Source organism: Aythya ferina (genome assembly GCF_964211825.1).
Source record: "Aythya ferina genome assembly, chromosome: 5".
In the NCBI taxonomy this organism is placed as follows: domain Eukaryota; kingdom Metazoa; phylum Chordata; class Aves; order Anseriformes; family Anatidae; genus Aythya; species Aythya ferina.
This window is the reverse complement of record NC_140301.1, coordinates 55,366,521-55,393,563: the sequence shown is the minus strand read 5'-3', so window position 1 is coordinate 55,393,563 and position 27,043 is coordinate 55,366,521. Positions and strand designations below refer to the sequence as shown.

Below are 27,043 nucleotides of genomic sequence, written 5' to 3'. Positions count from 1 at the left end.
ACATCAGAATGTTAATGACTTTACACAAGGATACCGAAATCTTCATGTAGTTTTTCTCCTCCTTATAAAGCAGACACACAAAAATTAGAGGGAATCTCAGTAAGTTAGGGGGGAAAAAAACTTCACACGGAGCATATTCCAAGTCTGCTATTTTTGGTGTGCTTGCAGCCTAGATGAGTCCTAAATATCCAGTAAAACATTCTACAAAATGTCATGGATCTAACAGACGATCTGTTGAAGCTGCAAGTACTCGGCAATGGCTCTTTTGCCTGATCTCAGAGCCCAGCATGGTCATTAATGAGATTAAGCTCTTTGTTCTTTCAGTCCTCACTCCTTCATTTTTATCTTCGCAGCAAGCATTTTCATGACACAGGGGCAACGTTCCCTTTGGTTAGTGTAGTTCTTAAGTCACAGTCAGTCTAACTCACATTCGTATTCAATAGATAAATACAGTCGAGTCACAAATTCTCAGTCTTACTAAAATTTAAAGACTGTCAGAGCATAGAATGAATAGTCAAGTGTTTCAGATCATACAAAGCGGAGTGTTTTCAAATAAATTTGAGGTTAAAAACAGCATTTCAACTACATAAGCACATATTCTTTTCAGCTAGAGTTCTATTACATGTGGCATAAATTACAAGGCTTAAGAGATGATGTTGCTTACTTGTAATATCAACCTCAGCATTTGCAAGTGGAGGCAGGTTAGGTGAGGAAAAGGCATTGAAACTCCCAGCATCCACCTTAGTCACCCTATTTCCCCTGTACAGTTTATTATAAAAATACAGGCACACCTGCAAGACAAGTAAAGAAACAGGTCTATGAATAAGCCAGTAATTAAAAGATTCAGTAGATAAATACTGTAGTCTGTCCTTTATAAAGTGTTTTCTAAATCTTTAAAGCAACTCAGAAGCTAGTAGATGTTTACAATTCTTACCCTTTCAAAAAGAGTTGGCACATCTGTCACACATTGGTTTAAGAATTTAAGAACAAAACAAGTTAAGAACTAACTAGTTTCGTAATCCTCTCATGAGGCATAGTCCAGGAGACAGCAAATATGCCTGAGTCCACTTCAGAGACAGAGAAAAGGCACAGCATGGACTTTTTTAATAAGTTCATCAGTTATATCTAAATTCCGAATCCAAAATCTTAACAAAAGGCCTAGTGAAAATGTAGGATAACTTTCAAAAGAGTCACCAAGTATAAATAATTAGGTTCCTTCTGAAGTCCCTTAAAGTATGTCAACTGAAATTTGAAGGAAAACAGATACCTCAAAGTAACTGTTAGTTATGAAGCTCTTAGCCAGTCACCTATTGCTGTGATCCCGCAAGGACTGGCTGTGTGAGCATGGCAGAAGTAAAATAAGGTACAACCTGCTCAGTTTTCTCTCAGACTTTCAGCTTGCACAGCATTGGCATCTTTAAAGGCTGGGTGCTAAAACTATAGAAATGCTTCCATGTTTATTATTTGTATCATCCTTGACACTTCAGTCTTCAAGTACTAGAGCTAGAAGGTATTGCGATTCAGTTCTAGAGCAACTTGAAAATTTCAAAACAACTTTCAGTTCCAAAACTGACTTAAGTGCTTCAAATCCCACCCATTTGCAAGGGAACCTCTGATTTCAAGTCTGCTGTGAGCTACATTTCAAACCTGATAGTCTTTATAGAAGACACAGGCAAAATGGGATATTAATCCTGAGAGAACAGCATACACTGCTGTTGGCAAACCATGGAAGGGTTGGTTACCTCTGTGGAATCCATTTTTTTTTCCTTTTCAAGTGCAATTCCTTACTGCCTACAGATATTTTGAGTATGTGTCCTAGCTAGGAGAATGTGTAAATTATGTGTCCTAGCCAAGAAGAAAGCAGCCTCTGAGACAATCTTCACAGGCAAACAGACCTCAGGAATCACGAATTGCCCAGCGAAGAGCAGCGCCCCCAAAAGGTTGGCTCGGCCGTCATTCTGCAACTCATATATGGGCACCTGAAGAACAGAAACTGAAATTAAACACTCTCCCTTCTGTAAAGCCTACACAGCAGAAAAAATAGTCCAATTTGTGAAACAGAGATACATGAATAATTTATGTAACAATGATTTATGACAAATAAAGTTTCCTTCTTCATCCAAACTATTTTAGGCTGCAGCAGATGGCGGGATTCCCCTCTGTGCTATCAGACTTCTTTAAATTAAGTGCTTAAACCTAATGTTGAGATGATTCTAGTATGACTAAGCAATTGTTTTTAAAAGGAGAGTCTGATTCAGGAAAAATATCAAGAATAGAAAGCAGGTGTACTCAGTTTACATGACCGAGCATGGGAGAAGTGACTGTACAGAGAAAAAGCAACAGCCTCAGTTCTTGCAGAACTGCCACTGTGGGCTTCTGAACGGCTCTCTTGCACCATCTTTCCTCACAGTAGACAAGAACTGAGCCAGTAGGTTATTACCAACAGAACAGGAAAAGATTAAAAACAGAAATTTGGTCTGCTGAGTGTGATAGTGATGACTTCCATGCCTTTTCAGATTGCCTCTGTATTAACAGAGTCAGAGCTCCTTTCAGCAAAAAAAATCACATGCTCTATTGCTAGATCATAGAAGAATACAGCAAAAAGGAAAGTAAAGCACTGAATGTGATGTATCACAACTAGACTGCTCCATGTCAAGACAGTAAGTGGGAGTCTGCTCCTTTCTAGACTTTTGTATTTTGACTTCAAATAGACCACATGTGAAAGGGAAGTTATGAGATGGGGAGGGGAATTTTACAGTGTTATGTTTCATCTCTCTTTTGTGATTAGAGCTGTATTTTACACTCAAGCAAGCTATTCTAGAAAGACAACCCCTCCCCCTCAGACAATATGCAAAGGTCTGATCTCTAGCTAAGAGAATGAAAATTAATAAATCTAGTCTTTAGAGGAAAAGAAACAGACCACGTTGGTGCTCTGTGGAACAGAAATGATCAAAAACACATATATTGCTTAGAGATTATTTCACTAATTACTAAAAAAAAGAGAAATGATGCAACAATGAGTAACATAAGATGGGGTAACAACTGATGAAGTAAAAATAATAAGCTTGAGGGCTTTAAAACAAAAAACGACAACTAACAGCCAGCAGCCACCTGAGGCTGGAAAGATGCTCTTCATATAAACCGATTACTACACAATGGCCAGTGACAGGCTCTTACATCTTTCTCTGAAGCATCTGGTCCCAGCCACAATGAACTACTGGTCTGATGTGGTACAGAGTTGTAAAGTCACTAATGATAGAATTATGGGGCAGATCCTCAGCTGGTAAACGCGTCAATTCTCACTAATTTCTATCAGCACTGCGACCACTCACCCTGGGTAGCGGCCTGCCCCACACTACTAAATTAGATAGTGATGATGAGGATACTACATAGTTTTGCATACAAAACCAGTAAATGGGGCTTTTGACTTTGACTGCAAATTAAGTCCATTACCTGTGATCCTGTCAGAACAACGGTTTTACCCAGATTCTCACACATGAAGGATAAGGCTGAAGCTGTATACGCCATCGTATCGGTGCCATGAAGGATCACAAAACCATCGTACTTTTCATAGTGCTCCTGGAGACGGAGAGACATTTTTCATATTGTTAGAAAAATGCACTGGCATCAGCAAGTGTGGCAGAAACTGCATGACTTTCACTGATGCAAGCAACAGTATTATACTTTAAATGGTAAACTTGTAATTCCTCCTAAAGTTATCCACGTTCTCAGTTTAATTATAATTAAGGGTTAATAGGACAATAAGCACTAGAGCTAGTAATTCTAATTATGGAACAGTCAAAGTGATTCGTCTATGTATACATATTAATGCAGCATTTTTAAACCAGAAGACAGCTAATTAAGAAAAGCTTAGCAATGGCTTTAAACGGGAATGTTAACATATGCAAATTAGTCACATAGTCTGATTTCTTGTTACTGCTTTTACTTTAGGGATTACACCATTTACAGGAACAGATTAGGCAAACCAAGGCTATCATAATGTATAGAAAAAACAGTCCGTTTAATCCGGCGGGCAGACAGGCAAATTGCCAGTGTAAGAGTGCCCTCTTCTGTTTAGAAGCCGTAATTTATCAAGCAGTATGTGACTTCCGTAGATAGCAAGAGTTGAAGTGGCTTTTTACTGGTCATAGTTAAGGTACATATGCTTGCTGTTTTCTGAGAAGTCCCTTAGACTATCAGACACGTATGGATGCAAACAGGAATTTTATAATTATTTTAATCTACATACAATTCCACAGAGGAAGCTTTTTCTTAATGCATTGTACTGTTTGTCACAGAAAGGCTCAGGTTGGAAGGGACCTTAAAGATCATGTAGTTCCTACCCCACTGCCATAGGCAAGGATGCCACTCACTAGATCGATCAGGTTGCACCTTCATAGCATAAAGTCACCTACTGCCTTTCAGAAGAAAAAAGAATTGTTTCCTCTATTTCAAGAATGATGCACGTAGTGATCACTTTAGTGAGAGACACTGACACCTTTAATGTAATTTGGTCACATGGACTGGTACATAAAAGTGTGATCAAATCGAAGAAGTGCCAGCAGGGGGGAAAGTTTGTTTGTTTGTTTCCATAGAATTAAATGAGATTTCTTTTTAATTCGTTTTATATTAGGCACACGCACTTGACATCTGATAACAGTCACCTCCAAATCCACCTGCACACTTCCAGTTGTCCTTTTGCCATTTCTTCACTAATACTCATCCCTGCATATTGCTATCTACTGGAAGTTTCAGTGGAGTTCTGATTATTTCTCACCAGTCAGCCAGCAGAATAACAGCCAGTGTTGCCAGATTCTTCTGTAGGCCAAACGACACTGTGATGCGAAAAGTTTGCTGCAGTATTCACCAATGCAGCAACAAAATAAGCAATTTCAGGAGCTAAGAGCACAGAAATAGACATTTGTCCTAACTCAATCAAGACACTTCACAAATCTTGTCAGCCTTATGAACCTTATTAAATAATAAAGAACATAGCTTGGTGTAAGCTTCATAATATAAAAGATCTGCTTGGCAATTAAGGAGAAAGCCCACAGAAACATCTTAAAATGCTTCAGTCAGACAAGTCTCCAGCACATTACAGTTGTGCCTAGTGTTCACATACTCAGTGAACACAAAGTGGCAGTGTCTATACACAAACTGGATAGTTGACGATTTTTTTTTTTCCCTTCTCAGCACTTTTCAGTAGGATTACATGTACTAGATGCATACATACAGAGAAGCCAGATTCTGTGTACAAGAAAGAAGCATTTTTTTTTGAGATAAGAAGTTGTAATAAAACTAATAGGCTGTTTTTGAAGAAAAGTAAGCTCTCTCCTGTTCAGCATGGCATTCCCCTCTTTGTGTTACCCTGCTTTCAGCCCTAGACTTTCACCAGCTGCATCCCTGCTCCATTCTAGAGGCTCCACACCCGGGCATTAGCTCTGTCTCTTTCTCTGCCCTGGCAAGATGCATTCCATAGCAGAAGCATCATCCCCAGTTTGGTGGTTTCAGGATTAAAGGACCTGAAGGTTAAAGACTGTTACATAATCTTCAGCAGCATTCCCAGCATTATTTCACTGTCCATGTAAGTTGGTACAGCTTGGTTTAAGGAGATTTACTCTACAAAGCCAACTATTGCAGAGCGAGCAGGAGTGGAAGAGCAGTATCTTACTAGGCCCGTGATTATTTATTTATAACAGCTATGTATGAATTTCTGGTGTGAAGTATTCAAAATGTTTCATATTTCTACTTTCCAAAAAGCACATAGTTAAACTCAGAAATGGGAACAGGAGCAAAGAAATGCTGATTTTTAATCTAGAGGAGGATGTAATGAGTTTATCTATAAATACAGAAATATCTAGGACATTAAACATTTCACAGTGTGTGGAAGCTAACCATGATGACATTTTTTTCTATCAACTGCAAAGCCAAAGCTAATCAAGTCAGTCTGTGTCCAGAGTAAGAAAGGTATAAACATGAAATTATTTTTTATGCTAATAGCCAACCATTGCACTGTTAGAACATTAAGCTGCATAACTGACAAAACTTTCTGCTAAGCCACCTACCCCTGAGGATTTTATTTGACAGTTTTGGACAGTGAATTTTAGCCAACATTTTAGAACATCCCAATCTACATATCACATACCATATTTGATCACGGCTGCATTTTTTTTTACTTATTCTTTTACAGAATTATGACGTGGCTTATCATTGCAAGAACCATAACTTTAATGAGTCTGCAACATTTTCAAAAGGAAAAAAAGTTTGCAAGCCTTGCAAGTGCAATCCTTGTTACTTTGCAAGTAACTAAGAAAGATGCATAGCATTTAAACTTAAACAAATACTTAGGTATAGCATTCCTCCACTGTTACCCCTTGCTAAGTACACTGAATATACTACTGTTTTTGTTTAAGCAACAAATGAAATCTTATCCCACACTTCAGTACCTCAAGTTTCTTTGCAATTTTGGCCCAATCCTCTGGCGTCATGTTCGAAGAATCAAGTAGTGGTGACAGCTCCAGAATTGTGTAGAAAATTCTTTTGTTTTGCTTAGAGAGACTGTGGAGAAAGACAATTGGGGGAAAAAAATAACTCTTAGAGCTAATACCAGTTCATCACTTCTGATTTTTTTTCACTAAATCAATAGTTCTGTTCTGAGTCCAACCCCCTAAAGTCTATGGAAAAAAAAAAAAAACTCTTACACTCGAAACATTAAGTTCCAAGTTTAGAAGTTTATGACTTGATGTGGTTTAAAGCACAAATGCTTTAATCTACTAAACTTAGAATTCAGGAGGCAGGGGAGAGGTTGGCAAAACCTAAGGCAGAAATAACCCATACTCACTTTGTTTAAGTTTGGAACTGAGTTCTACCAAAGTTGATACCAAGACTTAAGGTTTAAAAACGCTTCATAAGCTACTGAGAGGAATCTGTAAAGCTCCCAAGATATATAGGGGGTTAACAAAAGAATTGCAGATTTTTTTAATGCTTTGATAACTATAAATTCCCTAGCATAAAAGGCATCTTCTCTTCAGAGTCTTAAGACTGACGTTCATTTCTAAGGCCTTTAGAAAGCCCACTCTTCTCAGTTTCTAGAAAAGATTCTCTCCTGGTTAGCCACCAATACCTTCAAGTTAACTATGGCCAAATGGCCCAGTAAAAGTTGTCTTGTCTTTTCTAGTTAGAGGCTAACTTCGTAAAGCCCCAGACCTAGCCTACTAGACCTATTAACACCTTGCTCTGGAAGTTTCCTGTTTGAGCTGAAACTTGGTACCAGATGTGGAGTTGAAGCATGTAATAATATGGAAGATCTTTAAATATTGGCATAGATTGGAAACACAGACCCAGGTCTGTAAAACAGAACAAAACCCACAGCTCACGGGCAAACAGCTATTGACAACTGAACAAGCACAACCTTGATAGCTGGGAAAGGTTACTCTCAGTACAATGCAGACAATACAAAGCAACTATGCAAGAAAAAGAAAAAACAAAAACAATAACCATGAGGCTGAGGAATATAACATCTCATAGCATGTAGCTCAGCAGGAGACCAAAGATAAAGAACTGTCTAGACACTCAAATATCTTACAAAGTGCAAAACCCAACTTTAGAGGGGAATTTTCAATATCAAATGAGATGATGGCTCTGGAATCACTGTGGGATGGTCATAGCTGTCTGCTTTCCCTACCTCCAAGGACCACTGGTCTCCTTTACCCTGCTTGAAATCTGACTCTTCAAAGGCCTTTGAACTGCCAGCCAAATGGACTCCATACAGAGCATGTGTTTTACCCCGCAAAATATGCCCATTTCTCCACTCTAACTTTCTAACCCCTCAAGTATAGTCACCTGCATAGAAACTGAACTTTGCTAGTTAAGACTTTGGGCTAAAGAAAAAAAAAAAAGAAAAAAAGAAAAAAAAAAAAAAGAATCCTACTACTATTTTCTGCTACCTTTCTGAAGATTCGAAAAGAACAGAATATCCAATATTTTCACCCATTCTTAAATTAGCATTTTAAAGGAAATTCTCAGACTAGGAGTGCAGTAAGACTAAGACTCGTGTCACTGAAATTAACTTTAAATCATATGGTCTATTACAAGGTTCAAGTCACAAGGAATATAAAACATTTTAAGAATGCTGAGACACAGACATTTACTTAATAGTTGGAATATATTCCTATGTAGCAATGCAGTTGCAAACAAGCAGCTAACAAACAAGAACTAGTAGCAGGCCAGCTCTGCCCTTCCTTTTTACTTTCTCTTCCAAGCAAAGCCACCCAGGAACATGGTTAATAGCATTGCTTTCAGAGCATTCTCAATGCTTTTCCACTGCCTGAGGATGATGGAAAGTTTGCTGCCAGCTGTAATTGTGACAAACACTTCAACATTTACTTCCTTCCACTGCAAGACAGTCAAAGGCTATAGCAAAGACCAGGAGACTCCAAGATGTATGGATGCGTACAACAAAGTTCCTGAGCAATGTGTTGAGAGCAGAGTTGATTACCTTCCCTCCTCAACTTGCCATTCTTGTATGTATGTGTGACAATGTAAAAAATCACCTTATAAAATCTGCACAACCACTCCTCTTATAAGGCCTGTGTGAGAGCTGCTTACAGCAGAAGTAGCATTTAAACTCTGTGTGTTTTTTATTCTAAAGGAACTAACATACTGTAGCTAAGTTGCTAGTTTTCATACAACAAATTGCCTTGTTAGATAACACATTTACACACACTGCCTAAGAGTAACTTTGGAAGTCAGTGGAAAATCAATGAAAAGAAAGCTCCCCCAGGGACAAGCTCTTCAAATAAAATACAACATACCAAAAATGAGACCAGCTTAGTCTCCTGCTTTTGATCTCTCCCTCTAAGAAAAAAGATCATTAGATTATATCTTTGCTCATTACAGGGAGTTTTTTAAATGGGTATACAAAGTTCACAAAATACTCCCATTTTCTCTCCTCAGAAACTTGCCTTATTTCTCAACTGCCTAGTTAAAATATCACCCAACTAGCACAAAAGAGAAAATGGCAAATTGCCATGACTGACCTCCATAAATGGCACACAGTAGTGCCAGAAAAAGAACAGGATTTTTTTTAAGTTCAGTTCTTGATCTGAATGATTGCTTCAAGGTTTTCTGCTCCTCATGGAGAACATACACCAGGAGAAGTGTATTTAGGAGTCAAATGTGTATATTAGTGCAGTTTTGTTACATTTTAAATCCCCTAAATATTTAACAGTTATTCAGTTATAACACAGCATTGTAACAGTTCCAGTTTTTCTTTTGTATAGCCATCATATTTAACATAAACTGTATAGTCACATCAATATTATTGCACTAGAAGTCCTTTTTTTTCCTTCACCCTGTTCCCGCCACCTGACTTTTAAGTAGGTACTTTTAAAAGCTTAACACAGAGACCTCAAGACAAAATAGAAAGAAAAAATAAGCCTTGTATTTTGTTTGTATGTCCTGATTTTCTCCTTTAAGATTAAAGAATATCCATTTTCACTCTTTAGCAAAACAGCAACAGTCCCATTTATTTTTGAACAATTGTAAAATAATCCTTTGTGTGAAGTTAACATGTTTACAGGGGTAGTCATTCATCACAGCTGGGGAATATCTCAAATTAGCATACTGCCCTCTAAATAAAACCTATAAGCTTATTAATCATTGCCCAACAGTTAAGAAGCAATGCAGATTAATTATAAACCCATCACTTATTATCATAATGTTGCATAAATTTGGGAAGGACAAACAGCTTTTAGGGTTTTTAGAAAACCAGAAGGCCTGCGGAATTAAAGTATGAGGCCTACTCATGGATGAATTAATTTGATGCTACTTTTTCAGACATGCTGAAGATAACTCACACAGAGCTTTATTACCAGTTTTCTTAGTTGCTCTAGAATATTTGTGTGCTTGCACAGTAACAAATAAACACCAAAACCTGGAAAAAAATACAGAACTAAGCTGCACAGAATGTTTGCTTGCTGACAAATTTATAAGTTATTTCTCAAGTAGTTGTATGACACCTCATTGCAAATGTATAAAAACAGACATTTTCTATAGTAAAAGACAGGGTAGGAGGCCTTTTCTGTTTAAGTCAACGTAAGCATTTTTGCTAATCTAATAATGGATTCTTCAAATCAAATGTATGGAGATATATTTACTTGAAAATTAACACAACACTTCCTAACCCTCCCTCTCCCCAAGGAAAAGGTACTTACGGGAGCACCAATGTGTTTTCAGGAAATTCATGGAACTTGACAAGTTTTGTTTCTCGGGCATATGCTTCGTCATGCAGCATTGGCATTGTCTTCAAGCTGCTCACTAACTTATTGGCCTCTGGAGCAAGTCCTTAAAAATAAAGAATAGAAGAAATAAATAAAGGAGCAGGGACAGAAGGAAGGGAGTGGCACAATAAGGAGGGAAGAAATCAGGTTATGCAGATGTTTGCCTGCCCTTCCACATGAAATTTAAACTGTCTATTGCCAGTTAAAAAATGTGAAAGCAATATAATCAATACATCTCTGTGCAGTTATTCCTTTCATGGCTTTAAGTAAATAAAACCTTCATTTAGGAGAAATAACATTACTAATCTCCTCCGTATCAAATATTTATGTGTTACCTATTTGAAATTGATGTTTGTGCAGAAATACTGATAGCAAAAAGTTACAAATCTCTTACATTTGCCGCAGCTATTCCCTATCCAGTGGCAGGGTATTTACAAAACCCTGAACATTATTTTGTACTAGGAAGCTGTGATATTTTTGCCTAAGCCTCTTAGCTTACAGATGTGTTGACACAAGCAGCAAGCTACTGGCATGACTCTACTGGAAAGCTGCACATTATGTCTCACTGTCAACAGCACTAGTATTTGCATAGAGGGGAAAAAATAAAACAGAAAGCTAAAACAAAACCCCAGGAGGTATTGGGTATTGACGGATACAGACAAAGATCAGTATTTATAAAAACAGAGAAACATTAGTTTCCCAGAAGGGTCTTAAGTGCTAAGTTCTCTATCCCTCTGTCTGGGACAGGTGCTCTCCACCAGCAGGTTTAGGACTGAATACCGTAGTTGACAACAGGCAGAGGAGGTGCATAAATTGCTGAAGAAAAGTAAGTGGAAGCATGGACGCATCTTAACCTCTGTTCAGGAGCTCCTGATGTTGTCTTCTGCTCTGTGGCAGTAGCTCTGAAGATGGCTGGGGCTGAAATCAGCCTAAATTCATTTAGGGTTTGCTGGATCTGCAGGTGTTCTGGCTGCAAATGGCTATTTGAAACAGAAGCCACATGCTGCTCTCTGATAGACAGAGAGGCACCTAAATTTTTCATGTTACAATTAGTATCACAGAACCGTGTTCCTCTGTGAACCTAACTTGTGACTGCTCTGATATTGATAGGATAAACAACATCTTTGCATTTTAGCTCCTGGGGTTAGCTGGGAAAAAAGAGGGATGTTCATTTATAGTCTAAATTTTGTGGGGCAGAACTTTGTATATCTAAGGCTTTACTAACCCTCATGTCTTTAAGTGACAATAGTACATCACAAGTTTCTGGATCAGTAATATTCCAATTAGATTATAATAATTCAATTATGATGTTATATTGTAGTGCTCCAGGTATTTTTTCATTTGCCGTTACTTTTCCTTCACCTGAGCCAAGAACTCTCCCAGGATCCTGCTTGATGCGGGACAACCAAAGCTCTAGGGTCCACAGTCCTAAGTCACCCTATTTTTCTTACATCTGACTTTCTGAGACACGCTTCATTCAGGTAGTTTCCACCAAAGGCATTTCTCTCCAACTTCAAGATTCTACTGGCACTACTGTCCCGCTCTGTTTAATCTCAGTGACTGCTTTATGCCACCTGTTCAGACAGCAAACAAATTCTCCAACCTCGTTATTCAGCTTTTGCTATTTCTAGTCATTCATAATTTGAGGCTAGGTAATTCTCTTCTACTGCCTAGTTCTTCCATCTGTTTAAACATGATTGTCACACAAATTCACATCTATTTTTGTTTGTTTCACCTTCAAACAACAGGTTTGTTATTTAAAATACTCCAAAATATGGAGAAACAGTTGTAGCATTAGCTAAAGTGCACGCACGGCTGCTTTACTTGGGGTCTGTTTACTTTCCCAAGTGATGGAAAATCCTTAAGAACTCCTCAATTTCTTTCCTGGCTTGCCCTAAATGAAGCAGCGAGCCTTTTCATAGCCAGCTTCCTCACAGAATGGCAACAGCCCTTGAGTGGCTTGGGTTGGATTCCTGACGGAACACTTTGTTTTACAAAATATACTTAACATGCTTGACGCTTTGGATGTTTTGTTCCTTCACTTCTAATCCCTGCTTATTCCTATTAAAGATGTTCCTAGCTTATTCACCAATGGTCGCTGCACTTGGACGCAGAGTCATTCTGGCTCTGAAGCGCAGCCCACACAGTTTCACAGTGTTTTCTGTGTGTTTCCTGATCATTTTTCTGTTTGGCCAATACTTGTCTTGCTCAGAATATCGACAGTGGATTAGATGGTTTAGTTTTTGGTATTTGCCCTAAGAAGTGGAAGCTGATGTATGTTAACATTCTTAAGTCCTTTCCCTATTAGTGACTGTTCCTCATCTCTTCTCTTAATCACAGATCTGACCCCATTTTTCTGTACCTGCTTGCACTGTACTTAAACCTTTTTTTAAGACATTCTGCAAATGGATCCAAGACATCCCACTTACAACCTACACAGTCCCCTAGATGTGTCCATGTTTAATGGTGGTTTCTGCTTCAAGAAGCAAAGGCAGGGGAACTCAAATGCAACTGTTTTAAGAACACTTCCACTTTATTAGGCATGGAAAACATCTTCCATGAGCCAAACTCATTAACCAAGTATTTGAAACAACCTTACCCTTGCAGAGAAGAAGCAGGATGTGCATTTTTTCCAAGTACCTCTCATCAGCTTCTGTCCTTCTCTCTCTAGCTGGCCAAGCCTTGCATCACAAAGCAGATGCAAGGAGGCAGAACAGCAAACACCTACCTGTGGCTGAGGAGAATAAGCATGGTTCTGTCTGCCACCAAGGACTCTGCTATTCACTCCATTATTAGAGATAACACAGCTGTAGCTACTTACTGATCAAGATATCCTGCAGCCCGTGCTGCAGCAGAGAATGGGGAGCTGAAAAATTCTGATCCAACTGTGTCTGTGCAGCTCTGCATGCAAGAAGCCACAGCAGTTAGGGGGAAGAAGCGTACTGTACTTCAGATTACAGGGCATCACCCCCAAAGCCTAACAAATTCTTTGTCTGGAGGCACACAAAGGACTTCACCAAACCAGTTTTATTCCTATGGGAATATCAAGACAAAGAGCATATGAATCTACGGTGATAGATCCCCAAAGCAGTGACGTCTATAAAACATGCTTTGTAAAGTCAGAGCAGCAGAGTGTTCTCCAACAAATTTATTTTATTTAATTTTTATTATGCAGTGCCAGGCACTTTCAGAAGCAATGTAAAGGTTTCAAAGCAAAGGTTTCACTTAGAAAAGCGTTGCATACTGCCCATTTGGACAACAGCAGTCAGTCCTTTGGCAGTCTCCTATGTCTAGAAAAGACATAATTAATTGAGAGACTATTCCACGCAATCCTAAAGGGATTTAGCTTAGCTCTACTTGTTTTTTGGGGTATTTTTCCCCCATCACTATTTCAGGTAAAAGCTATGAAGCAGAGCCCACACATGAGCCTGAAGAAAACACCTTTCTGAAGGTGTTAATGCAGGGATTAGTGTCACAATAACCTCGCTAAGATTCTTTCTGAACTAAACTATTGATAACCCAAAAGAAGCTATTGTAGGAGAAAGGCAGTAGAAGGAAGAAATTTAAAACATGCACTGAAAGGGCATATTTGACAGCAAAACATGAATGCTGGGAGAGTCTGCAAATGAGCTGTCACCTCACTGAAACAGAAAGAGACCACCTATTGCCTGTTAAAGACTCCTGCAGAGGTAGGCTCTAGACGTACAGTAAGTTCAAAAACTCCAAGACATGTCAGACGTCTTCTCCAGCAAGTGGAAAGAAAAGCTTGTAAGCCTAGATGGAAATTAGGTAGAATCAGCTTGCATCCTACAGTTCGAGCAGTTGCAGCTATAAAAGGTTTCATGGTGCTTGAGGAAGCCACTCCTGTTTACCTTGCTTGAAATAAAACACTTACAGTTTAAGGTATGGCTGTAAACAGGTGCTTTCTGTCCATTGGTTAATAAAAGAAACAAGCATTGCTTTTTATTTATTTATTTAACTTTTTAAGCACGCTGCCTTTCCCAGGCCCTTTCACTGGTTTCTGCCTGGACACTAAGGACTGCCAAATATTCTTAAAGAGGTACTCCAGCTGCTCTGCTGCTCGATCTGTGTACAAAAAGCAGGGTGAAAACCTCATCAGGATGTAGCCAGTCATTGGATCATAACTGCTACGTTGTTTGCACATGCTTTAATGATTGACACTCGTTAAGCAAAATCAAAAAAGTACACAAGATCAGAAGAGGTTATGGAGGTTGTTTATAAAAGAACAAGACGTCGTTTTTATTTTCTTTAAAAGAAGTTTGGGGAGCAGACAATTGAAGTAGGGAGTGATTTCAGTGTATGCAACACAGACAGAGGAAAGTGATTACATGTCATCTGAATTGCAGACATTTTTCTTTGAATTGTCATACTTCAGGCTCATTTGATAGGTTAAATGCAATTAGACATAAAAAAAAAAAAAAAAAAAAAAAACAAAGCAGAACAACCCTTTAACACATCTTCTGTACAATAAAGATCAGCCAACCACCATCTTCTAAGGCAGGATATGCATTAGAAACAAATTTAGTGTATAAAACTCTGAGGTGAAGCCCGAAGTGTTTTAGTCCTACAAATGAGTAACCAAAATGTTATTTCAACCAAGGGTTTGAAATTCTGTAGCAGGTTAGAGAAGCACCCTCATTTCTGAAACTAGAAACTTACAGACTCTGTAAGCCCCGGGATGCTCCACTGCCTATGAAGTAAAGAAGAAAACTGAATGGATGTTCACCTAAATCAAACTGCTTTCATTCTCGCTACCCTCATCTCTCCCAACTATACATCACCCCCTTTCCCTTTATGCCATTGCTGGTAAATACGCAGCCCTGCAGGAAGTCAGATATGGCCAAAAGCTGTTCTTTTCCCCAGACATGTCACTCAGCTGATGCTCCTGGTATCCCTTGGGATCTGTGCCTGCTGAGTATGGTTGTAGCAGCACTTAGATGGCACTTTTGGGGCTGGAGGGGTTGTTAGGTGCATTCATGCACCTGCCCATTTATATTTAGGGGCACCTGAAAATATAAAGCATGTACTTATGAAGCTTTCAGTTAAAATCCTGGCAATATGTCAATCAAGACATCTCAGGCTTCAGTTTGGGATTCAAGCACTTCTCAGCTGTGGGAGGGGAGCTGGCATGCCTAACCTTTTCTTCAACTAAAGTCTCAGTCTGCCTCAGTGAGGTAAACCCCAACTCTTCAATGATTTCTTGAAGGAAATCAAGAGCTGGAAGGAGAGCAGCAGGAGCCTGCCCGGGGGCAGGTAAGCACAGATGCTGTGCCTGATCTTTCTTGGCGTGACACTTGGCAGGATGATGCTGGCTGCCACACTTGCATCAGCTGCGTGTTTCAGGTCACCACTTGAAAATCCTTGGCGTGGCTGCCACCCACGAGAGGCCACGCTCTTCCTGGTAGGAATGCGAGGCACATGCTCACCAGACAGCCTGGGACGGTTACTCTCCTGGGACTAAAAAAGGGCCGTGTGCCTAGTAAAATCACGTTGGTTTCATTTTCAGTGCGTGAAGGGAGGGGGAAGAGAAAGGGCTGGTGCTTCAGGAGACACGCTGCTCTCTGCCACAACCTGCTGTAACCAGCTGCCTGTCAGGACACCTACCAGCCGGGCTGCCGAAACAACCCGCTGACAGGAAGACGGGACTAGCAGGAGGAGAACATCCTTCTGATGCTGCTCTGAGCAGCTACGAGAAAACACGGGATGCTGAACTATAACGCGTGCCAGGAAGAGCGGCTGAAAGCAAAGTTTTAGTTACAAAAGCGGCAGCCTCATTGCACCCAAAGGGGCAGCTGGGGCACCCCACCGAGCCCGGCTGGTTCCACCACACACCCCAAAACCTCCATCCCCTCCTGGGGGGCTGCACCCAGCGACCTCCCCGGTACCCGGGGCTCCACCGCCCCGCTCCCCCCCAGCCCCCTCACCCTTGTCGTCCTGCACCATGCCGATGGTGCCGCCCGTGTTGATGACCAGCACCCGCGCCTCGCTGGAGGCCTTACAGCCGCCGGCGGGGCTCGGGGGGCGCTCCTGGGGCTGGGGGGCGGTCAGGGCTTTGCCTAGGGTTCGCTGCATCCCGGCTGCGAGGAACCGCTACCTCCCCGGCCGGCCACAAGCGGAGTTATAGGGCGGTGCGGGGGCCGCCCCTTCCCGCCCCCGGCGGCCGGGGTGGGGCGTGCGGGGAGGCGGGGAGAGCCCCGCTGAGGGGACGGGAGGGCGGCTGTGGGGCCGCGCCGGGCTCTGGGGGGATGTGGGGACGGGGCAGGGTGCTGGGGGTCACCCCCGCGGGGAGGAGCCCTGGGTCTTCCCCTTCTCTGTACGCCTTCAGTTTCAAAGAATAGTTAGCATCGTGAAACAACTCCAAGATCGTCTGATCCAAACATCCCTTTACTACCAATGTCACCCACTAAACCATGTCCCTAAGCAGCAGATCCAACCTCTCCTTTAACAACACCCCAAAGAATGGTGACTCCACCACCACCCTGGGCAACCCGTCCCAATGCCTGACTGCTCTTTCTGAGAAGAAATGTCTCCTCATTTCCTACCTGAACCTCCCCTGCCACAACTGGAGGCCATTCCCTCTAGTCCTATCACTGGTTACCTGTGAGAAGAGGCCGACCCCCAGCTCCCCACAACTCCCTTTCAGGTATTTGGAGAGCAATGAGGTCTCCCCTGAGCCTCCTCTTCTCCAGACTAAACAACCCCAGTTCCCTGAGACGCTCCTCACAGGACTTGTGCTCCAGGCCCCTCACCAGCTTCAGAGCCCCTGTCTGGACACATCCTTCTTGTACTGAGGGGCCCAAAACTGTACTCAAGGTGCAACCTCACCAGAGCAGAGTACAGGGGAACAAACACCTCCCTGGTCTTGCGGGTACACTATTCCTGACACAACCAGGATGCTGCTGGCCTTCTTGGCCACCTGGGCTCACTGCTGGCTTGTGTCCAGGCAAGCATCAACCAGCACCCCCAGATCCTTTTCCTCTGCACAGCTTTCCAGCCACTCTGCCCCAAGCCTGTAGGGCTGCATGGGTTGGTTGTGGCCAAAGTGCAGGACCCGGCCCTTAGCCATGTTGAACCTCATCCCATTGGCCTCTGCCCATCAACTCATCCTGTCCATGTCCCTCTGCAGGGCCTTCCTACCCCCCAGCAGATCAACACTACCTCCAAACTTGATGTCATCTGCAAACTTACAGATGGTGCACTCAATTCCCTCATCCAAATCATCAATAAAGATATTACTGATACACATGTCTTAGGACAAACAAAGAGTCTGGGACAATACTGCCCGGTAATGATTTCATTAAAGATAAGAGTTATTTGGAATGGTCTCCATGGACCACAATATGAGCAGTAGAACAAGTAACATATCAGAAGCCTGCAAAACCACAGCCTTTCCAGATTTCTCTCTTTAATTAAATCTAGCATTCCTACATATTCCACTTATGCAGTTCAGTTTTGAGGTATGCCCTAGTAATAGCAGCCCACAAAGTCATTTATCTGAGCTCATACCCTTTCACTAAATTGTACACTTGAGTACTAGAATCTGTTCATAGAACCTTAGAATTGCCTGGTTTGTACCTCAAAGATAACCCAGTTCCAACACCCCTGCCATAGGCAGAGATGCCACCCACTAGATCAGGTTACTCAAGGCCTCATCTAACCCAGTCTTGAACATCTCCAGGGATGGGGCATTGACAACCTCTCTGGGCAACCTGTTCCAGTGCCTCATCATACTCTGAGTAAAGAATTTTCTCCTAATCTCTAATTTAAATCTCCCTACTTTTAGTTTAAAAACATTCCCCCACATTCTGTCAATATCTGATTGAGCAAAGAGTTGTTTTCCATCTTTTTTATAACTCCCCTACAAGTACTGAAAGATTGCAATGAGGTCACCCCAGAGCCTTCTCTTCACGCTGAACAGCCACAGCTCTCTCAGCCTGACTTCACAGGAGAAGTTCCCTGTTCAGCCACATCAGCCTTCTTCCCCGCTGGCTCATCTTACAGCACGTGGGGACAGCCTGCTCCTACGCCTTGAAGACTTCCTTCTTGAGAAGCATCTGGCCTTGTCTGGCCTTGCTGCACTGCTCTGCCCTTCCTGGCTGACTCCCAAGGGATCCTCCCTACCAGAGTCCAGAACAATTCAAAGTCTGCCCTCCGAAAGTTCAAGGTCGCAGTTTTACTAATGCCACCACCCCTCCTTAGCTGCCTATCCCCTCTGAAGAGCTCGTAGCCATCCATTGCATCACTCCACTCACGGCAGTGGTCCCACCACGGTTCAGTGATGGAGACCAGGTCACAGACTGCCTGCTGCACAATACCATCCTGTTTGCTGCCCATGCTGCCTGCATTGGTGTAAATGAACTTGTCTTCTCTTCTTCATGCTGAACAGCCACAGCTCTCTCAGCCTGTCTTCACAGGAGAGGTTCTCCAGCCCCTTGATCATCTTTCTGGCCCTCCTCTGCACCCACTCTAACAGCTCCACATCCTTCTCGTGCTGGGGTCTCCAGACCTGGACTCAGGACTGCAACTGGGGCCTCACAAGGGCAGAGCAGAGGGGGGCAACCACCTCCCTCGCCCTGCTGGCCACTCCTCTCTTGATGCAGCCGGCCTTCTGGGCTGCAAGCACGCACTGCTGGCTCATGTTGAGCTTTTGATCCATCAGAACCCTCAAGTCTTTCTCTGCAGGGCTGCTCTCAATGAGTTCTTCTCCCAGTCTATGCTCACATCCAGGATTGACCCAGCCCAGGTGCAGCACCTTGCATTTGGACTTGTTGAATCTCATTAGATTGATGTGGGCCCACTTCACAAGCCTGCCCAGGTGGCGCATATGAAGATACCACCTCTTTCTGTGGAGCAGGGACTCCTTAGAATAAACAAGAACAAAGAGGAAGATGAAGCTTATTACTTCACCCTCAGATGCTAACTGATCTGCAGATTTGTCTGTTTTATGATAACAATCATCTCTCTGCTGTCAGTAGCCATATCTGCAAAGAGGGGTTATTGCCAGGATCTGAATACGAGGATCCCTGAAAGGATCTTTCCCATGCTGCAGGGATACTTTATTTCTTGATGCAGAGAAGAAAAAAAAAAAAAAAAAAAAAAAAAAAAGATTTAGGAAACAGTGACAAGATAAACTCACAGACCTCATTTCAGTGCTCCCTGAGAACCAGAAGCAGTATTATTGCCAATACCCAACGATGCTAACACTGTAGTGGAATTGCTAGTGTCATCAAAATAGATGGAGCAAAGCTGAAATGTTTATGGCATAGTATCTTCTGGTCCAGCAGCTCCTCCAGTCCCTTAGCATGTGCAAAGCTGAACTGGTGGGGAAATAGCTGTTACTTTTAATCTCTACCACAACAGCAAAAGTGGTGAATTACCGTCACAGGGATTAGAAAACTTACCCTATTCTATATTCTAGGCTTAAATGAGCTCCAATCTACATTTCACCTATGACCGACAATGTACTAGGTGTTCCTGTATTTTTTCCTATACCTTTCTATAAGTATCTTCCTAAGCTTTCAGACATACAAAGCTTTCCTTCAAGTCTGAAGTGGAAGCAGTGTGTTTCCAAGCTAAATACAAGTTGAGGACAGTCTTTTAGGGCTTAGCAACTAGGCAAAGATCATTGACATTCAGAGTAGAGGGCAATTTGACACGGAAAGGAGCTGGGGAGGTGTGATGAAAAGAGTGGTAACAGCGCTATGTTACAGAAAAAAAGCTGGAGATACGCAGCTGGCAGACTGTGGGAGATCAGAGAATCACAGAATCATGAAGGTAGGAAAAGACCTCCAAGATCATCTGGTCCAACCAGCACCCTGCCACCAATGTCACCCACTAAACCATGTCCCTTTGTCCCTAAGCACAAAGTCCAACCCTTCCAACAACTTCAACCAAGATGAGGATGTTAGCTATGGGAATGGGGGGGGAGGGCAGGTGAATCTGCCATAAAACAAAATTATCCGCATCAAGTCCTGTATTGGTGTCTACCTCACGTACCGGTTTTGGTTCTAAGACTCATGTTCGGGAGGCATAGGGCAGATTCTCTTGAGGACCAGGTGTGGGAGGTCGAGGATGAGGAGGCTGAAGTTGTTCTCAAGGAAAGAGGCTAGGTCTTCAAGTCTGTCGTCACAATGTTCCTTACCACTGGCCAACTCCAGAGCAAAACTGGCAAAGGGGCTAAAGACAATGAGGAAGTAGGACAACAACCGCTAAGAGGCACAGAGCCGAGAACGAGCTGCTGCATGGATACTGGTGGGGCAAAACATCTAGCTCAAGTGCCTGAGTTATCCAGTAAGCCAAAGGAAGAACACGCTTCCTCTATAAAAGTGGTGAGTTGAGCATTTTTTTTTGGCTCTGGTTCATACGCACTTAGTTTGTACCCTGTGCTACAGCTTTTGAATAAACTTTAAACCAATTTCAAGATAAAATATATAATAGGTGGGATAGTCTGAGTCATTTCTTACACTTCCAATTTCTGTCACTTAGTATTCTAACAGAGATGACATTTATACACTGCCATTTCACAGATCTGACATCCTTGCTTGCACAACTGCTGGTACAGGTAAGAACTTGGGGTTGGCTTCTTTTTTTAATTATTTTTTTTCATATTCTCACCATCTTTATTCTTAGAAATCAATAATATGGTTGAAAACATTAATGCATAGTTCTGGCTCCTCTAGTATAAGTGAAGATGCCTTCATTCGTGAGTTTTTCTAAAAAGAAATCAAACAGGACAGTTTATGTTGGAAGAGGAGTCCATTGGATTGACACCTTCACTTTACAAAAGTTGCTGGAGAATAGGATGAGTTGAAGGCTGTGCTGCTTAACGCTTCTTAAACTACTTCTGTTGTTTTAAGTAAGAGCTGTCTTAGTATGAAAACGATGCACCTAAAATGCAATTGTATTGCTTTACTTATCAGAGGCAAGTAGAAGCACATCAGGCGTAAGATTACAGCTAGAGTAAAGCAAAACACATTCAGTATCTACCTCCTGCCAGACTGTGTCCAAAAAAAATTGCCCTGACATCCACAACGTCTCCTGGATAGCTTTGTCCCCTCCCTCCACGTTGTCCTCCCAGCACCTGTAGGGGGTCTTCCCTCCCTTCAAGAGGTGGCCTACAGTAGGCACCCATGGTGATGTTGTCATTGCAGCCCTCACTGTGATCCTGACTAGAAAGCTCTCAACCAGCCTGTAAGCCTGATCTACAGGGTGCTGTGCAGCCAAGTCAGCCCTTCACACAGACTGTAAAGCCAGCCACTGCCCTCATCTTCCTCCTTGTTGTGAAAGAGCCTCTATCAACGCATTGCGTGGATCAGTTCACATGAAATACATATTTCCAAGGGGGGTTATGTACTTAAAAGAATACTTTCCACCAATACCTTCGAAGTTGAGTTTGTCAAAGCTCTCAACGGAATTTGGAACCATTACAAGACACTAATTAAGAGTAGTACCAGGGTATCAGGAATGTAGCTTGTGCTCAAATGACAAGAAGCAAGAGTAGTGCTAGTATTAGGTGACAGCCTTTTTCACTGCAAAGTAACCACAGACCCCCTAATAAAAAAATGAATTAAAAAAAAAAAAAAAGGGGGTTTAAAAAGGGCTAATGCAACAGCTATCTTGTGAAGAGGACTAGTCATTTATCTGTGTTAAACAAGTAGCTGGTACTCCTATTTATTGTTGGTTCTCTATTATCTCAGCCTCCTTTTCTTTATTTTGCAGCTGAACTTTTCCCTCCACTCTCCGTAGTTACACAGATTTTGTCCCTTAAGTCACGGCTCCTTTAGGATCAGAGCTTGATTAAGCAGTTTTTGGAGCTTCCACTTGACCCCAGCCTGTTCATTCACATCCCACATCAGTTTATGTAAAGCTGTCCAGGTGGCTGAACACTAAATGGTAATCAAAATCAGTGAGGATTAAAAAGTAATTGTGGAGAAAAAAGGTTGAAGTGCAAAGTGTTTTCAACCTGGACAAGTTTCCTAAATCAGCTTAGGAGCACTAGTTTTTATATTGAACAGTAAGATGTGGCAAGAGTAGACAGGAGCAAAAGGCTAAGGGTGGGAACCAACATTTACAATGATGGCTACAAAACTCCAGCCTGAACTCTAAATTCCTTGAGAAATCTGACTGGGAAAAAAAAGAATCCCAGATACTCTCTTGTTTTTCTGGAGAGCAGAAATAATTTATTCCCTTCCTAATATAATAAATTACATCTGTCCCATCACTTAGAATAGATGCTTATCATTACATAATCTTGTCATTTTTCAATATTCACTCACCCATCTTTCAGTGCAGAGAATTGTATATGTTGTATGTAACAATAGCCTATAAACTGTTGGCTATTGAAAACAAAACTGCAATGATGACTGACAGAAGTTAACCACTTAATCATTCCAGCTGCTGGGATTTAGCTATGCGTATATCCACTGCAAAACTTTCCATATTAACAAGTATTTTGGTTCTCCTGCAAGAAACCTTTTTTTTTCCAGAATGAAAATTCTACAGCTAGTTCTAATTATGTATCATAATCACAGAACATACTTCATTTTATTCATTTGTTTCTAGCACAGATCTCAGAGGGTTTTAATCACTGTATTTTTCCCTTTACAATGCTACTCAGAGTAATCTAGGAAAAGACACAGGGAAAGAATTAATTAGTTAAAAACTCTACCTACAGTGAGATCATTTTAGGTTTTGTGGGACTCGTCCTAGAAAGAACGTATGATTTTGTCTGTCCTGTAGGTGCTCAGATACAATCAAATAATCCATAAAATTGTGAATAGTACCTTATATACGTTATATAATGCTGTCTCTCATATCTCTGATCAGAGACCACAGACCCAATTCACAAAATTTAAAGCTCTGACTTCTAAAGGAATAATACAACACACATTCCCTTTACCAGAATTAAAGTTCAATTTGAATATGATTACTAGAGTTGTTCAGAATCTCAACACTTCGTTTTTCAGAATAATCAACTTTTGAAAACATTTTTGGCAAGAAAAATTGGTAGTGTTCCTTTCCAACTAAAAAATAAAATCATGTAGTGTTATTTATTTGCAGGTGTGTTTTGTGTTTGTTTTTTTAATTAGTATTTCCAAATGAAATATAACCTATTTGAAAATCAAGACTGTATCTTGTTATCTGCACACATCTGATAATCACTTTTTTATGATGGGATACATAATTCCGAATGATCTTCCTGGATTGCAGAAGTGGTCTGAAATAAATAGTAAGATAGCATACAAATGACTCATTGCACAAACAGACTGGTGGAGGATGGATGACTAGGAACCAGTTCCACAGAAACAATTTAAAGAATACAGAGGAATAACACCCAAACCTAAATAAACGATGCTGACAGTAGCAGAAAAAAAATTTGGGTGCTCTGAGTGTTGCAACAGATGCATTTCTCTGAAATGCCACAAGTAACAGATTATTACCTAACAGGGTAAACAAAGCAAACTTAGAACCTTCCCTTCCAATAAGGGTTTATTAACACTTTTAGTAATTCAACAAAAGGCCCAGAGAGTCTTAGAATGTAAGCCTGGAAGAAAGAAAAGCCTCTCTGAAAATTTAGTTAGCAAGGCTACATTTAAATATATTTTCTTTTCTTTCTGCAAACAGAAGAGAAGAATAATGGCCTTGGATGACTTAGTAGAAATGCTTTCCAAGTTTGTTATGAGTTTAAAGCAGGGAATTTTGGAATCTGAATAGCGAAGTGTTATTTTAAATTGGAAAGGAGTATTCAATTATTCTGTATGCAAGGTATCAGAAAGAGTACAGTGACACTCACTAGCTGGAAGGAGTTCCTGCCATCACAGCCAGACTGTTCCAGGTTTCTACCAGTCAGGTACCAGCCAACCAACCTGTTAACATGACCTGAAGATGCACGATTAGGAAAAAATAAGAAACCACCCTAACCTTCAAATCCTGAACAGACACGCAAAGAACACTGCTACAATACAGTACTTAACAGACCACCACAAGGCTTTTTTCTTGTGTAAGCAACTATCAACAAATTAAAGAAACAAGAATTTCATGACAGCTTTTCCTCAGTAAAAAATAACAGTAAATGGAGATTTTTCATGTATTTAGGTTAGCTTTTTCTGATAAATAACACAGTACACTGATTTGTAACATGCAGCTTAGAGTAGGATTTGTTTTTTTACTGGTGTACATTTCAAACTCTAAAAATATATTTTACATACTTAAACATTTATTGAGTTGGAAAATGAATATGTAAGTAGTAATGTAGTGAAGTAGCAATATTTTACTTGTAGTGAGGGAAGTATCTCAAAACAAAATAATATTATATCAAAACTAATTTATTAACATGGATGCAGAGATTAATCCCAAATATTTTGGGATTTAACACGCATGCTAATAATGGAGTAGTCCCTATTTTAAGACGAAAACTGAAAGAGCACTAGTTTGCCTTCTGTGTCTTGCAATAATCTAGTGACTCTAAAGAAGCTTAAATATTTCACACTTCTTCCATACATATTAGAGTTGCCTATTTTACTTGCAAACACAGGCTAAAGCCCAAAGTGCCTGCACAAAAGTTTAAAAAGGTATTATTTAGTAGCATACATACCTCACCTACAACATCATTTTAAAAATGTATTACTTGCATTAACATCATAAGACGCATGTATCTTCCAGTTAGTTAAATGGTTTATTTCCTCACATCATGAAATGTATGAAAACCATCTAAGAAGGACATTAATAATCATGTTTCAAATGAACCTTTGCTGCAACACCTACCAATCAAGCAGGCTTTCAGTGATCAGTGGCAAACTGAAATCTAAGGCACTGCTTAAGTACTTGAATATCACTTTGTCTGCGACTGCAACATTTTCAGGACCAGGGTAATGCAGCATCGTGTACCATTCCAACTTACTCTGTAGCCTTGGGATATTCCAAAAATGCAGCAGTAACACAACAATCACAGTCTTCACCAGTGAAACTATGTGAACACATTTCACATCATTCACTCCATATGAAACTGCACATAATGTAAAATTATACTCTGGGTGTTCAATTGAAGCAAGTAACAGTCATTCCTCAGCAGAAGTAGGATATGGACTTCCGTTCAGATATCACAGAATCACAGAATCATTAAGGTTGGAAGAGACCTCCATGATCATCTGCTCCAACCATCCCCCTACCACCAATGCCACCCACGTCCCTAAGCACCACGTCCAACCTCTCCTTTAACACCCCCAGGGATGGTGACTCCACCACCTCCCTGGGCAACCCGTCCCAATGCCTGACCGCTCTTTCTGAGCAGAAATGTCTCCTCATTCCCAACCTGAACCTCCCCTGGCACAACTGGAGGCCATTCCCTCTAGTCCTATCACCAGCTCCCCACACCTTCCTTTCAGGCAGCTGTAGAGAGCAATGAGGTCTCCCCTGAGCCTCCTCTTCTCCAGACTAAACAGCACCAGGTCCCTGAGACGCTCCTCACAGGACTTGTGCTCCAGGCCCCTCACCAGCTTTATTGCCCTTTGCTGGACACCCTCCAGGGTCTTGATGTCCTTCTTGCAATGAGGGGCTCAAATCTCAACACAGTACTCAAGGTGCGGCCTCACCAGAGCAGAGTACAGGGGAACAAACACCTCCCTGGTCCTGCTGGCTGCACTATTCCTGACACAAGCCAGGACATCATTGGCCTTCTTGGCCACCTGGGCACACTGTTGGCTCGCGTCCAGGTGAGCATCAACCAGCACCCCCAGATCCTTTTCCTCTGCACAGCTTTCCAGCCACTCTGCCCCAAGCCTGTAGGGCTGCATGGGTTGGTTGTGGCCAAAGTGCAGGACCCGGCCCTTAGCCATGTTGAACCTCATCCCATTGGCCTCTGCCCATCAACTCATCCTGTCCATGTCCCTCTGCAGGGCCTTCCTACCCCCCAGCAGATCAACACTACCTCCAAACTTGATGTCATCTGCAAACTTACAGATGGTGCACTCAATTCCCTCATCCAAATCATCAATAAAGATATTAAAGAGGACAGGCCCCAACACCGACCCCTGGGGAACAACCACTGGTGACCAGCCATCAGCTGGATGTCACTCTGTTCACTGCCACTCTCTGGGCTCGGCCATCCAGCCAGTTTTTAAGCCAGCAAGGTATGTACCTGTCCAAGCCATGGGCCAACAGCTTCTCCAGGAGAATGCTGTGGGAGACCACATCAAAGGCCTTGCAGAATCTAGGTGGACTAAACGAACAGCCTTTCCCTCGTCCACCAGGCGGGTCACCTGGTCATAGAAGGAGATGAGGTTGGTCAGGCCTTTCATGAACCCATGCTGACTAGCCCCAATCCCCTGGCGGTCCCACATACATTGCGTGATTGCATTCAAGATGACCTTTTCCATCACCTTTCCTGGCACTGAGGTCAGGCTGACAGGCCTGTAGTTCCGCAGGTCCTCCTTATGGCCCTTCTTATAGATGGCTGCCACATTATCAAGTCTCCAGTCATCTGTAACCTCTCTGGATGACCATGACTGCTGATAGACGATGGAAAGCAGCCCAGCAATCACATCCACCAGCTCCCTCATCACCCTTGGGTGGATTCCATCTGGCCCCATGGACTTGTGACAGCCCAGGTGGAGCAGCAGGTCTCTAACTGTTTCCACCTGAACTGTGGGGGGTTTCTTCTGCTCCTTGTTCCAGACTTCCAGGTCGGGAGGCTGAGAACTCTGAGGATAAGTGGTCTGGCTAGTAAAGACAGAGGCAAAGAAGGC

General features: G+C 41.8%; 1 protein-coding gene across 1 annotated transcript in view; it reads right to left on the bottom strand.

Annotated features, from left to right (window-relative positions):
- ASPG (asparaginase) overlaps positions 1-16,427 on the bottom strand; it is a 45,160-nt gene extending 28,733 nt beyond the window's left edge. The window contains exons 1-6 of the mRNA XM_084521842.1: positions 16,226-16,427; positions 10,215-10,344; positions 6,447-6,558; positions 3,454-3,579; positions 1,896-1,979; positions 665-791 (exon numbers count right to left, since the gene is read on the bottom strand). Of these exons, the coding sequence (XP_084377968.1) occupies positions 665-791; positions 1,896-1,979; positions 3,454-3,579; positions 6,447-6,558; positions 10,215-10,344; positions 16,226-16,373 (727 nt within the window). The 5' untranslated portion in view covers positions 16,374-16,427. The remainder of the gene's footprint in view (positions 1-664; positions 792-1,895; positions 1,980-3,453; positions 3,580-6,446; positions 6,559-10,214; positions 10,345-16,225) is intronic.
- Positions 16,428-27,043: the final 10,616 nt, after the last annotated feature.